A 13,939-nucleotide genomic window follows, 5' to 3' on the forward strand; every position below is an offset into this window, starting at 1 on the left:
TCGTCTGTTATACATATAACGCACCGTGTCGTTTCGCCGAGGATTTTTCGGTTCAAATGCAGTGCGCGCCTATATACACACGCGCCCGGTGAGACGCTCTGCTTTATTTATCCGCCCGATTATTTCAGTGGTCCTCGCTCGAGCAGCCCGTATATATAATGGATTTTTCGTCCCGCAAATGTTCGTTGGCCGTGTATAACTCGGTGTATGTGTGCGTGCAATTTCGAATGCTCGTTCGAGCTATTTTGTTTAATTAAACTTTTTGACCGTGTTGATATTTAATTTAAAACTATCCCGTTGGATTGACAAAACTCAAGATTGAGATCTTTCATTATATGTAAACGAAAAAATTCTTCGGCACGCGTGCAGGATCAATTGTTTCATGTAATCGAGATAATTTTAATAAAAAAAAGTTACTCGACTGTTTATTTAAGATAACGTTATACCTGGATTCAATGTGTTTAATTATCATTTCTGACGAAAGTTATAATTTACTTGTAGTTGATAAAAGTTATAATTTTGTTGTTGTTAAAGTTACAATAATAAACTTGTTTGAAATATAAAACTTTACTTTCGATTTTTTTGTACTATTTTCATGTAACTTGCAAGTGAACGAAGCAATTTAACAAACTCTACGGATATTTCAATAACAAGGCCAATTGTATGTTGTTTGTGTAGCGAAAAAATTGTACATCATAATTATTTCATGTTGAAAGTAATTGTTTTGTTGAAAAGTTCAAAAAAGGAGACAACAGAAGTGTTTAAAAAGTACTTAAAAGATTATTTTCAATGTATTTACAACATAACGATCTTGTTATTTTAGTTCACGTATTACGAGAGTTCGTTCATCCGCGAAGCCGGGAATTCGATATTCTTCCGAATTTCACACTTATTTCCAGAATTCGAAAAATTCCTACTCGATACTGAGTAGCTTAAAGAAAAAAGTACCAGAGAACTTTTTTTTCTAAGAATGTTTAACAGTTACATAAAAAACATTTTAGAATTTTGGTTAGAAATTTCATAGTGTTTCTCCGCCTCAAAATAGTAGATTATGTGTCTAAAAAGCGAAATACTCTTATGGTTATGGGCTTTTCTTCTTTGAAGCATTTCTTCTTGTGCTCTTCTAATTGCATGAGCTAATTCGAATGTATAAGTCATGCGAATAGGGGCACGCGTGCATATAATGCGGAGAGTCGCGCGACCAACTATCAAGCCGGTAGATTCGTTTTTGATGCTCTCTGTCCCTGTCTTTTCCATGTACCTATCGCTGCACCCTACACGTATGTGCGAGGGCAGCAAAAGCGAGTCGCCTCGAGCGAATAGCGCATCTTCCTCCGCGCAAAATCCGAAAACAATTCCAGACCAGAATACTACATGCCACCGAGACTCTGCCTCGTTTTCGCGGGGTCGAGCTTTCGACGTGCATATGTCCCTCTCCTTTAGCCCGGCTGCTGCATCGAATGACTTTTTTCCACTTCCTCTCTCTATTTCTTTCTTTTATCGCCAAAGAACAATAGATTTTATCCAGGGTGAATGCAATGACGGCTCCGCGCGTGTCTGTGTGCGGTTACATTGTCGATTTTTTGTCAACGCCCGCGTGTGACTTGTGAGAGCAAATTGGACGAGTCACGGTATTTTGTTTTCCTTGGTTTTTTATTTTTTCTCGTCCGAGAACCTATAGATGTTTCATGAAATTCTACATAAAAGTTGATAGTAAAATTTCGTGCATAAAAATCATCGAATTTTTTTCGTAAGAATTTATCGATCATTTTTTGCTTCATCTTCGTGGGTGCACACCTAAATCGAGTTCACAAATGCTAGGAAAAAAGTGCGCTCAAACGACTGTCAAATCGTTTTAATTTTTTTTTCATCTTTTCTTTTCTTTTGTTTTTTGTATATATGAAAACCTCATCTTACTCGAGGGTATATATAAGAAAAAAAAGAGAGATGTCGATTCTTTTTCCGTGTCGGTGGCGACGGAAACCAATGACATTTGCCCAGAAGTGAAAACAATGTTCGCATAACCGAGCATAAAAGGGAGCATAAAATTTCTTTTCTCTTTGACGTACAATCGTGGAAAAAAAATTTTCACGGGCGTGTACAAAAAAAACATGGAAAATTCGCATGTATGATTTTCGATGTATAGTGAATATTTTTTTTTCGCTTTTTTCACTCGTCAAACTGCATTTTACGTTGAAATAATGACGATTTTCGTTCGTGCGTTTGATATTTGCGCTTGTTATGTGGTACTACACCGAGCCCTAAAGCCATTTGATTGCAAATATATTTAGCCCTTAGACATTTAAACTTGGCTTATCCAATTCCAACGATATTACCCTCGAGATACTCGAATATAAAATCAATAATATAAGGCTCGATACGCGTCCAAAACTAAAGGTGCCAAATTCAATTCGGTCACGTCACGAAATAATATACACGAATACATATTATATATAGATATACGTGTTCTCGTGCGCCACGGTAAAACGAATCGCGCTGCGGTCAAACTTAGCATACCGTATTTGTGCGAGCGAGAAAAAAAGCAGCGGCTCTGCGTGCTTGGGCAACACAAGCATCGACCCAAAATGTACATCTTTCTCTCTTAATTTTTTACCACTCTTTTTTATTTAATAGCTCTGAGCTTTCTATTACTATCGCCACCAATAGCTTTTCAGAGACTCCTATGCCACTTGTCGCTGCTTGTTCTTACCACGAGCGCGAGGATCTTTTTTATTTCATATGATCGATTTTATAATTTACTTTTAATTGTGTCGTGCTAATGATGACCGAGCAGTGTACCGCGCGATAGGAAAGTTGTCGTTTTATAATGAGGCAGCAACGTGGGGTGACGACGATTAAATTGAAATCAATAATAGTTTTCGAATATGAAGTCGAACTCGCTTCGATATACGTACACGGCTAAAGATAAATCGGATTTAATATTATAACTAGACGAAAACTAATCGGTATTTTTCGAGATTTCAAGAGTAAATAAACATCGGCGGATAGACCTATTATTTACGAGCGGTAGTGCATTATGCGCAGTCGACGGATCAATAATGAATAATTCATTATTCGTTGGGGGAATTTTCAATGTACGACGACAGGACCTCTCTTACAGGCTCCCACCGCAGTATATACGACAACAGTCACTCTCTATATATATTCCTCGAAGGAAATTCGAGTCAGATGCCACACACACACACACACACACACACACATACACACAAACACACTCGTTGCATATATCTAGTCCATCGGGGAGGAGCTTGTTTGTTTTCAAGTAGCAGCATCTAGGAAGTTTACGAAGTTGTTGCTGTTTGTTTGTTTGTTGTTGGTTCAACGCCACAACGGCGCATATACACCACTACTACTAACAGCAACAGCGGCAGCAGCAGCCCACTATAACGTTGTCGCTCACTCGTTTCGAGAGTGAAATGAATGTTTGAGTTTTCATTATCGCGCTTGCAATGCGAAAACATTATAAACATACACACAAAGACGCAGCGCGGCAACAGAAAAGCAGAAGCAGCGACTTTCTAAGGAACATAATGCCGGGCGCACCGGCAGTATAGCAGCAGCGCCGGCTGTGTAGATTAAGTTTCCGATCGCTCTTGGCCCAAATGTATATACCATGGCATATGTTACGTGCAACGAAAGCACACACAACATATATAGAGAGCCTCGTCTCGCGCGGCGCATCTTTTCAGGCAATTTCACGTTCTCCCAGTTCTCCGCTATATAATATAATACATCGTGCGCACCGCAAACTTTTTCCCTTGTTGTGCAGCGATGCGGATAATTTTACCTCGCTCTTCTGCGCTTCCTTCCTTTTATGCAATGCTCTCTCGTGCTTATGCAGATGTACACGCGTTCACCGCAGTGCTCTTCAGAGATAGAATAATTCTCGTAATGATCGAGTCCATTCAACACTTTTGTATCTCGTTCGTGTCGTGAGTTTCGTAATTAATTGCGTAATATCTGACACTTTTGCAGACTACCGATCGTAGTCGGAAACTCGTTCGATTTCAACCGAAACTGAAGGAAAAAAAGCTTTACGTAATTTCATATCTATCGGACGCAGCCCTTCGATATCCCGTTGATTCCTCTGGCTATTTACACGATCGTCACTGGGTGACGCCTGCTGCTGTTACTGCTGGTGCTTGCGGCACGTAATTCGAAGTAGATAACTGTATTTCGTGGTAACCATCTTATATTATATTCAATACGATGGATCCCCTTGGGAGCGATAAACTCGCTTTAAATTGTGCGCAATCAGCACTAATCTTCAAGCCCCCCAAACTCCATTTCCACGACAGGCATTTGCAGTATAATATAGTTTTTCTTTTGATTACAGATGTCCGTGTTTATATGGAGACGCAGTGGTTTGAGCTTTGGCTATACTTCATTGCTCACATAAATGATACAGTCGAAATTGTGGCTTGAACCACGACGGGGTAATTATCATAAATCTTTGCCTGTGTCATTAGCATTCTGCGCAACGAAATTATGTTGCTCGTATAGCTTTATTCTTAATCATAATTTTTTACTACTTTCATTCATTTTATTCGTCCTTATTTTTTTTCTTTTTATATACGAGTTTTTTTTATTTTTGAAAAGGCTTCTTTTGACCTCGGTCAAAAACGAATCAAGCTCGTAATCAATCACTCCCTTTTTGTCGGTCACCTCCCTCCAACTATATCATCCGCATTCTTCGCTCTCTCGGCCCCGCAAACTCGGTATAAATAAATAAATGCCGCAATCTCAGCTGTTTGCCAGCAGCAGCAGCAGCAGCAGCAGCAGCAGCAGCAGCAGCAGCAGCGGTAGCATACGTAATACGTTCGTATACGCGCGTGCCGAAAAGAGTCCTTAAAAATTTGATAGTCGCAGGAGTTATAAGGTCTCTCGTCGGTGCGCCACACGCGGGGTAAATGTGTAGACAAGCGCACCGACGCGCGTGTATATAATACATAACTGTATATCGTATGTACGCATGCTATATACCGAGAGCTTTCCTCATTACTTCCACCGCAGCATTAGTCCGCATTCGCTCGCTCGCTCGCTCCTCTCTCTCTGTACCGTCTAACGAAGCTTTTATTTTTCCGCAGGCGGTTTGCCCGCATTCCGGAAATTCCCTCAAACCCTCTGCGCGCGCGCGCGCGCATGTGTACACGTAGTCTCATTCGATTTGGCACGTGTATTCGCTACAGCTATACACGTATACGTGTGACTGTGTATGTGTGTGTGTGTATGTCATTACTTCACTTGAACTCGCACGTGAGGCTATTTTTAGAAATGTTTCTCTTTATAGACGCGGCGTTGCTGCTGCTGCTGCCGCTATTGGCGGGGATTTTACCGTGTGTTACCTGAGTGAAATAAAATACTCAGACACGCTAAGCTTTCGACTTTATGATTATTTCTTTTCGCCTAATTTATGAATTGCTCTCGCACACGCTCGCGTCCAAACAACGAAAATTATTGTATGTTCGGTTTCATTGCACCAATATAAATGTCTAATTTGATAACTAATTACCTTTTGTCGTCCACGCAAGCTATCGAATTTTATAAATAATATGAAATCGGAGAGAGCTCGTGCGCGAACCAATCGATCGTTCGAGTAAATAATCATTCACGTTTCAACGTAAAAAAGCTTCAATAATGCACAAAATTAGTATACAAACTAAAATATAAATTCATACAATTGAGAGCTTTCGCAGTTCATTCGGACTGAAAGTAATTCAAACCAAATGAAATATCGTAGTAAAAACTGACACGGACCTGATTAATTCAAAGAAATTTTTTTTATACTATAATAGAAATCAAAAAGTGTGAAAAAACGACTCCGATAAAGACGAAAAATAATATCCATTAGTACGGCGTAATACGCGTATTTCATCGTCCACGAGAGTGATAATTTTCTTAATGGATTTTCATTAAACTCCCTCGTGTTCTACCACTGCTTGCGCATCATAAAAGAAAAAAGATGGATGGATAGGACAAAGGTATTATGCATAAAGTTGGCGGCTAATAGATAATAAAAAATCCCGAATGAGAAGATGTATAAAATATTCTGTTATACAAGTTCTTCGGTTCTTAAACTGTTATTTCTGTTCCGCCTTTCGAAGAATAAAAAAAACCCGTCAAAATAACTCAATTGAAACTTCTAACCGATATATATTAACTGGCACGTATACGTCATAACCCAGTTACTCCGCCGTTCAGAATGAATACTATACCCCAGTTATATATATCCTACTACTACTACTACTACAGCAGCAGCAACAACAGCAGCAGTCGCGCGCAAGCTCGTCTGCTTTTCTCATGCAGCATCAGCGGCAGCGTCGAGTGTATCGTCCGAGCGTACATGAACCGTATATATACATGCCCACAGCATATTACGGAGCGTGTGAGCGTGTGTATACGAGCCGTGGGTCAGGATTACTTTGTCTGCATCAAAATGCAGTTTATTTCGTATTAATATGCACGAAAAGAGAGAGAGATAGAGACGAGCTGTGTGCGGGTCCCGCGTGCAGCTTCACCACTATATATACCAACACGCTGACGTACGCGTGCGAGGTGACTTTTATATATGAACGCTTGCAAGCCCAGAGTAGAGTAAAGGAGAGAAAGAGAGAGAGAGAGAGAGCCTGAATGTGGAACATTTCGAGAGACAGAAAGAGAAATATGTATGACGCACGCGAACTCTTGAATGTTTTCGGGCTTCGACGTACGTAATATGCATTCTCGTATGTATGTATGTACCGTATATAAATGCCAAAAAGCTCCCATTCGCACAGCGCGCAACACACTGAACTCTATCACATGGCATATATGCACGTTGGCTTCCAGCTTAACATCGTTATTCATGCTTAATTAAACTCAATCTCTATATTATTATTTTTAGCTTCGCAAACTACACACTACTCGAATTTCGAATGTACACGGAGATAAAGTCAAGTATTTTATAATTGGCACTCGTTTCTTTCATTTCTTTACGCGTATTGAGAAAAACGATGAAAAGTACGAATTTTTTTATTTTTACGAACAACAACGTACTCGAACGATGAAATGCACACGAATATATATAACGCATTGTAAGTAGTGATGCAGCTCGTCGATCGATCAACCATTTGTTATGAACAAAGGTGAGCTCGCTGTGTTAAATGCGCACTCGAAAGTCAAGCAACGAGAAAAACGACTGTGTGCACGCTGGATACCGACAGTTGAAAACGTTTGTACTTATTTCGCCTCACTACTCACTCACGAATCTTTTGCACAGGGGGCGAGTTTTCGTTGTCGTTACAAGAGAGAGAAAAAAAAAGACTCCGAGGAAAGTGCAAAAGCATACCTGTTATCTTTGCTTCGTGCACAGACTTTTTCACGCACACACAGAGAAAGAGAAGGGCAGAAAGCTTGTAACACTATGGTACAGTACAACGCAAGCTGCTATACGAACGAGTTGAAGGCGGCTGCGCTTGCTATATTCCAAGTGTTTGGTTTAGCTCCTAACTTTAGCTTTGTTTCTTCGTGCGTTTAAAGCCGAAGCGATTTGCTTTTTTTCCTCCTATCTTTTGGAGTAACAAAAAACATCAGATACAATTGTGGGCGTCGCTCTGGGTGTGAATTACACGCGGATCGCTAACAATCGCCGAATTGCCGCTACTTAAGCGATAGATCGTGGGTGATCAAATAATTCATAGGAAAAAAAAACAAAGAAAAGGAATTTCAGCATCGAGGTTTATAGCTTATCCTCACGCGACGAATCAGAGTGATAGAGAGAGAGAGAGAGAGAGAGAGCAGGATAGAGAAAACGAGAGGTCTATAATTCGTCGAAATTAATCAAGTTTCAGCAGCGTCCGGCGTAAAACTTAATAAGACTGAAGCGGGCAATTTAAAAGCCCTAATAAAGAGTGCGAATGCTGCGAGCGTATATTTATAGCTAATAAAAGAAATTTAATATATATTGTATACATAAAAAGATCGTGCGCAGTGCTGCTGCTACCTTCCTGCTTGCAGCTAGGCTACAACAGAGAGAGAGAGAGAGAGAGCGCTATATAGTTCTTCGCTCAGTCTTTGCGCATGGAAAGTTTAATTTCACTTTATATATGCCGCCGCGCAGCTTTTTCGCTGAGAGATATAAGAGAGTTTTACTCAGCACCGAAGATAGAGAAAAGAGAGAGAGAGAGAGAGAGACCGAGAGAGAAAGGATAAAGCGCAAAGAAAATCGCACGAGAAGTACTCGAAGAAATAATAAAAAGAATGTATTACGCTCGCGTGGCTAAGAGAGCGGGAAAATCGTTGCGAGCTCTCTACGCTGATCCGGTTTATCACGATCCCTATATTTTTTCATTCGTTATTATACATTATTTCCTGTACAACTCGACGTACGTTGCGCCACGTACCATGAGTCACGTGTTTATATCGGCTGTAACGTGTCTGCTCCCTTCTCCGAGCGAGTCGTCTTTTCGCATATATACTCATCTTGAATTTTCTTCACCCGCACGTTTACGAGCTTCAAAGAAGTTCGCGCGGGGGATGCGCGAGAGATAAGACGGCAAGTAGCACAAAAAGCAATGCCTTATCTATTCATATGAAATTTTTCGTGGCCCGCACACCAGTGATGAAGCTTCGCGTTAGGTCAGACGACGTGTATATATAGATATACACGATGATACGGCAGAGAAAGAGAGAGATATATAGTCGGCTTCGTGACGTGCGCGCACGACATCGTCGACGCTCGATTCACGCGAGCGAGCCGAGTTCCATTATATATAGTTCCGCATAAAAATTGATATTCCAGCGTGTCTAGACTATAATAACTGCGCGATATAAATATGATTTGGCATTTTTTTGCAAGCTGCGAAGTTGAGTCGAGTATAACAGAGAGAGGATGGAAAGGTGCATGCGATGCATCCTGCGGCAGTGTAGAAGTAGCGGTATAGCAGCAGCGGCATGTAATCATCCACGAAAGAGGCTCTTTATGCGAAGTTGCGCTCGCCTGGTGATTATACTAAAAGCATCGTTGAAACGGAGACAGAGAGCGAGAGAGACTCGACGACGGTAAATTTCGTCTTTGTCACGTTCAAGATCCATCCGCGCGTGTATGTCTCTCTCTCTCTCTATCATAAGGAGTAGTAGTAGTACATTACATGGGCGGCTTTTCCCCACTTAAAAGAAGTATATACAGTAGATGCCGCTTATATGAATCTCGCTTAATCGAATCCGCCGTTTATACGAATCAAAACGCTTGGTCCCGATTTCCCTCTATACTTTTACATGTTAATTAAAAGTCCCGATTTCAGTATAATGGAATCAAAACCCGTTTATACGAATCAAACGATATTGAACCGTCATCAAGTAAACAAATATAAAATTCGAAATTCACCATGCCTAGAAAAGATTTAACGTTGCTCCAGAAGAAAGAGTTACTAAAACACTACGACTTGTTCGAAAAGTGCAGTCAACGTGAAGCAGCAGCAAAATTAGAAGTTTCACAGACGCAACTCAATAGGATTTTGAAAAATCGTCATGACCTAGAAGCGGCTAACATTGAAAACGGAAGTTTAAATCGTAAAAGAAAAAGGTGTGGAAAAGACGAAGATGTTGAGAAAATTCTTAAAGTCGTTCAAAAAATAGTCCGCACTAATAAGAAGCAATCAAAAATTGATGAATTTTTTGTAGTAGCTTCCTCCAAGCAATAAGTATTCCATTGACGCGTAATAAAATTTGAAAAACGGTTAAATTTGACAAACCTATAAACGTTTTTTTTTTATTAATATTTACAATTTCTTACTGCATCGTTTAATTGAATCAGCCGTTTATACGAATCAAAACGTCTGGTCCCATCGTGATTCTTATAAGCGGCTTCTACTGTACGTAGTTTTGAATACGCGCGCGCGCACATTACAATAAAATTGAGAAGAAAAGTATCCGATAAAATGCATATACCCTCATTTTATAGCCCGCGTATATATCTATTACTATATAGTTGTAAGGGTCTCCACACCAGATTGCCATAGCTCCCCCACATTTACCACAATTTTTAAAAGGCCCTATTTTTACGTGTTTTTTGTGCATTTTTCACGCGACAGTCATCAAATTTACATTATTTTTCAGATGTCTTCAGAATTTCACTCGAATCTTTGTTATGCTCTAGAATGAGCTAGGAGGCTCCAATCGAAATTTTGCGACGGTCAAAATTTATTAAAATTTGACAAGGAATTCGAAAAAAAATTTTTCAAATTTTTTTACCGGAACCTCTGGGTTCCAGGAACCGTTTTTCATAAAAATAGCGTTTTTCAGCCATAGATGCTATCGCCTTCAATTAAAAAATTTGAAAAAATTCAAGGTTATGTATTTTGACCTGAAAAACAAGAAAAAAATTTTTCCAGATTTTTTAAAGCTTCATATCGCCCTAAAAAAATTATTTTCGTAAAAAAAGGGCGTTTTTCGGCTAAAAACCGCCAGCGCTCTGTCTGAAAAAATCTGAAAAAATTTGAGGTTATGTATTTTGATGTCAAAAATAAGTGGAAAAAAAGATCGGGCTTTGTATTGCATCGTAGCGCCGTATATGAATTTTCAAAATTTTCAATAATTTTTTCTGAAGGCCTGAAGCACTCAAAAAATCTGAAAAAATTCAAGATTGTTTGGATTGTTGAAAAGTATTTTTGTGAATTTTTTCAGATTTTTTAATTGCTTCAGGCCTTCAGAAAAAATATAGATAGAAAATGGACGTTTATACCGGAAGTGGGGGGTAGGAGGGGGGAGGGGGTCTAAAATTTTGGTTTTGGGTCTTTTTTACCATGTACTATAACATACCAAAAGCGCGTCAAGATCGGTGACATACGAGCGCAGGTTTATTTAAAAAATTCTGAGCCTTACCCATATATAATAGTACGTATAATACGCGAGGCGCAAGTGATTAATTAGCCGCTTCGCTGCGCGTCGATGATCGCGCGCAATATCTCGGGGCCGAGATCTCGCCGCATTGTTAGCGGCACGGCCCTTTATCGAGCAAAAGTCTCCCAACTTGAAGTGACTGTAGAAGCGAGAGCGAGAGAGAGCTTAATTAACGATAGAAAAGCTCGCGTAATAAAGAAGCCACTCCGAGCTTCTCGAATCCACCCGATAGACCAAAAAAAAAAAAAAGAGCGACGGCCAAGAGCTACATACGATCGCGATTACGAGTCATAAAATTTTTTAATTATTTTTCGTTTAATTGCTCGTGTAACGACTACTTAACGACTTGCGCGAGTATACGTACGCGTGTATAGGTATATATAATATATATCTCCGACAATTCAGTCCATTTGAGTCTCTGAAAACAATCTTGGCTGACATACATACCACTGCTGCAGCAGCAGTAGTGTAGCAGTAGTAGCTCGGGTGTATTTTCCTCGGCATTTTGGCTTTTAGACGAGCGTGGCTCGCGCACACAGCTACATACGCATCGCGCACTGCACACGATGTACGACGTACATACTATACTACGTATCTCTCTCGTTGCAGCGCAGCGTCGAAATACATACGCGTCTGTCTTTCTCTCTATCTCTCTCTCATCGCGGGGTCTGTTTACACAAGTGTATAATACATGCCGCTCGACGAGCGCAAGAGAGAAACTGCAGCGTCGGGGCAAAGTCGGTATAATTATTTGCTTCTGTATCCAGGCTGAGCTTCTCTCTCACTCACTACTAGGCGAGTGTAAGTAGCACGCGGCAAAAAGCATAGCAGTGGTATTTCCTGCAGTGTTGCAGGATAATACACGCGTCGACTGTGCGTTGTTTAGAGAGCATTAAAGCTCCATTGTCACTCGTCGACGTCAGTCCGTGCGACGGCGACTGCAAGACTTTTCTCTCGAAAGATATCTTCTCGACTCGAGAGAGACTCGTCTTCTCAGCAAAGAAAATTTTCGACTGAAAAAGTACGATAGCAGCACGCATAGAGAGAGTCGTGTGTATGCACGTTTTCTTAAACTGTTCAATAAATCGATTTATTCAAAAAAAATTTTCGTATATAGTAGTTTCGCCTCGATACTTTGTGTTTTTTTTGCCAATTTTTTCCGCCTTTCTTCGTATATACATCATCATCTGCTGCTGATGCTTGGCCATGTATAGATATGTCAATAACTACTGAATAAATCATGTAACCCTTTGTTTTGTTTTTGTCGCCTCGATCGTTTCGTCTTCCGTTTCTCCTTTTCCTCGGACGACAAATGCTTCGGGGATTTTCTTTTCGTTGTTTTGCTCTCTTTCTCTTGTATTACCGTTCGCACACGGGAAATTGCATTTCACTAGCTAGCTTCTCTCTTGACGTCTCTTTTCATTCCTTCTGTTCTCTCGTGGCACTCCTTTTTCCATCCTAGCTCTGATGGCCCCGAGTATTCTTTCTTTTTTCCTTGCTTTTTTTCCGCTAAAGAGACATAGATATCATAAAGTCAAGATTGTGCTGACTTTTACAAGCTATCGTAGAACCAGAAAGAAAACCTCCGATGAGACCATTAAGTGTAACTAATTAAAGAATATTTGCGCGCGTAAGTAATAATAAAAATTCGAATTCATTGGCCGTGCATTGGCACATATTTTTGCATTCATGAATTGGAAATTTTGCAGTGCCAATCGCCAAAAATATATATATATCGATGAAAATATATACGGTAGATAAGCTTTAGCAAAGTATACAAATTTTTCCAATATGCAATCTTATCTAGCGAAAACAGTCGCACTTTATTTGTTGAGCCAATATTTAACTAACAAAGAGCCGTTACATTCTACTTTTTTTTTGTTTATTTTCGAAGCACGTACATTCGATTTGCATTTTTTTTCCACGTAAAATTTTCAATTTCAGATCCTTTATCTCCGACGATGCGAGGGAGGCTGTACTGCAGCGCTGCGAACGAGATAAAAGTGACGAATGGTGTATACAAACAAAACGTCAAACGTCGAATTCAGATGATAAAATTAATCTTCCGAATCGGATTCGGGGTAGCTGCGTATGCAGTTACACGATACAGGATCGTGTTATACAGACAGGGCAGGTGTACGTACGTGTGTAAGCTAGCGCAATGCCAAGAGAGAGAAAATCACATACTACTTGTCTTTGAGGCTCTCGAAAATCGAGTACAAAGACAATAAATCCGAGGCCCTTGAGAGTCGAGTCGCGCTGCGGTGTGGCTACGTGTGTGTGAATGTGTGTGTATGTGAGTATGTGTATTTCTGAGTGTGTTAGCGCCGAATGCACTTACGACTCAACAGGTGTCACCCACACCTTTGCTCCCTTCTCAACTAAACGCGGCCTATATATGTATACACGACACGCAGAGAAAGTGAGAACAGATAAAGAGAAAGAAAACCTAGAGGCAATTGACAAATTGATCCGAGTACAGGGGAATGCAGAGCCTGTCTCTAGCAAAGGCTGCGATTTACTTATCCCCGGTGATTATTGATTCACGATCGAGTAAGTCCGGGGGGTAAGCCGTCGCTCGATTTCAAGGCCACCTCATTCGAGCTAATAGATTCCTACAGTTCAATTGCACGGGGCGAGCTTAATTAAAAGATTATCCCGAACGAAAGTCGCCGGCGCGAGATTTATACACGGCCAAAAGTTTGATTGAATTATGTCGCGAAAAGTTTTTTCTCCGATTCTTTTCCCTTCGAGGTGTATACCTCGGGACGATGAAGTAAAAGTTGAAATAAGCAAAGTTCATAAAAACGAGAGAGGAGGAGAAAGAGAGACACACTTACCGGTCGCAGTAAGCAGCTGGGGCAGATATTTCTTCCAGAAGGCGCACTGCTTCGATCGTGGCCCGTAGCCAATCTGCGTCGTGTTCGTGTCGAGCTGCAGATACTCCTTCTTCTCGGCCGTGTGCACCGGCCAAGTCGTCTCCGTCCAGGATGAGCCATCGTCGCCCAGATTCGGATCACTTGATTAACAACAATCCGCA

General features: G+C 40.6%; 1 protein-coding gene across 8 annotated transcripts in view; it reads right to left on the bottom strand.

Moving 5' to 3' along the window:
• The window catches only part of LOC106654433 (acetylcholinesterase-like), an 83,387-nt gene that overhangs the window by 5,512 nt on the left and 63,936 nt on the right, over positions 1-13,939 (bottom strand). For all 8 annotated transcript variants that reach the window (XM_014374284.2, XM_014374289.2, XM_014374290.2 and 5 more), the window contains one exon: positions 13,740-13,918. In XM_014374284.2, coding sequence (XP_014229770.1) covers positions 13,740-13,918 — 179 coding nt within the window. The remainder of the gene's footprint in view (positions 1-13,739; positions 13,919-13,939) is intronic.

The sequence above is a fragment of the Trichogramma pretiosum genome, unplaced genomic scaffold (assembly GCF_000599845.2).
Source record: "Trichogramma pretiosum strain Unisexual culture from Peru unplaced genomic scaffold, Tpre_2.0 scaffold95, whole genome shotgun sequence".
Lineage (NCBI taxonomy): Eukaryota > Metazoa > Arthropoda > Insecta > Hymenoptera > Trichogrammatidae > Trichogramma > Trichogramma pretiosum.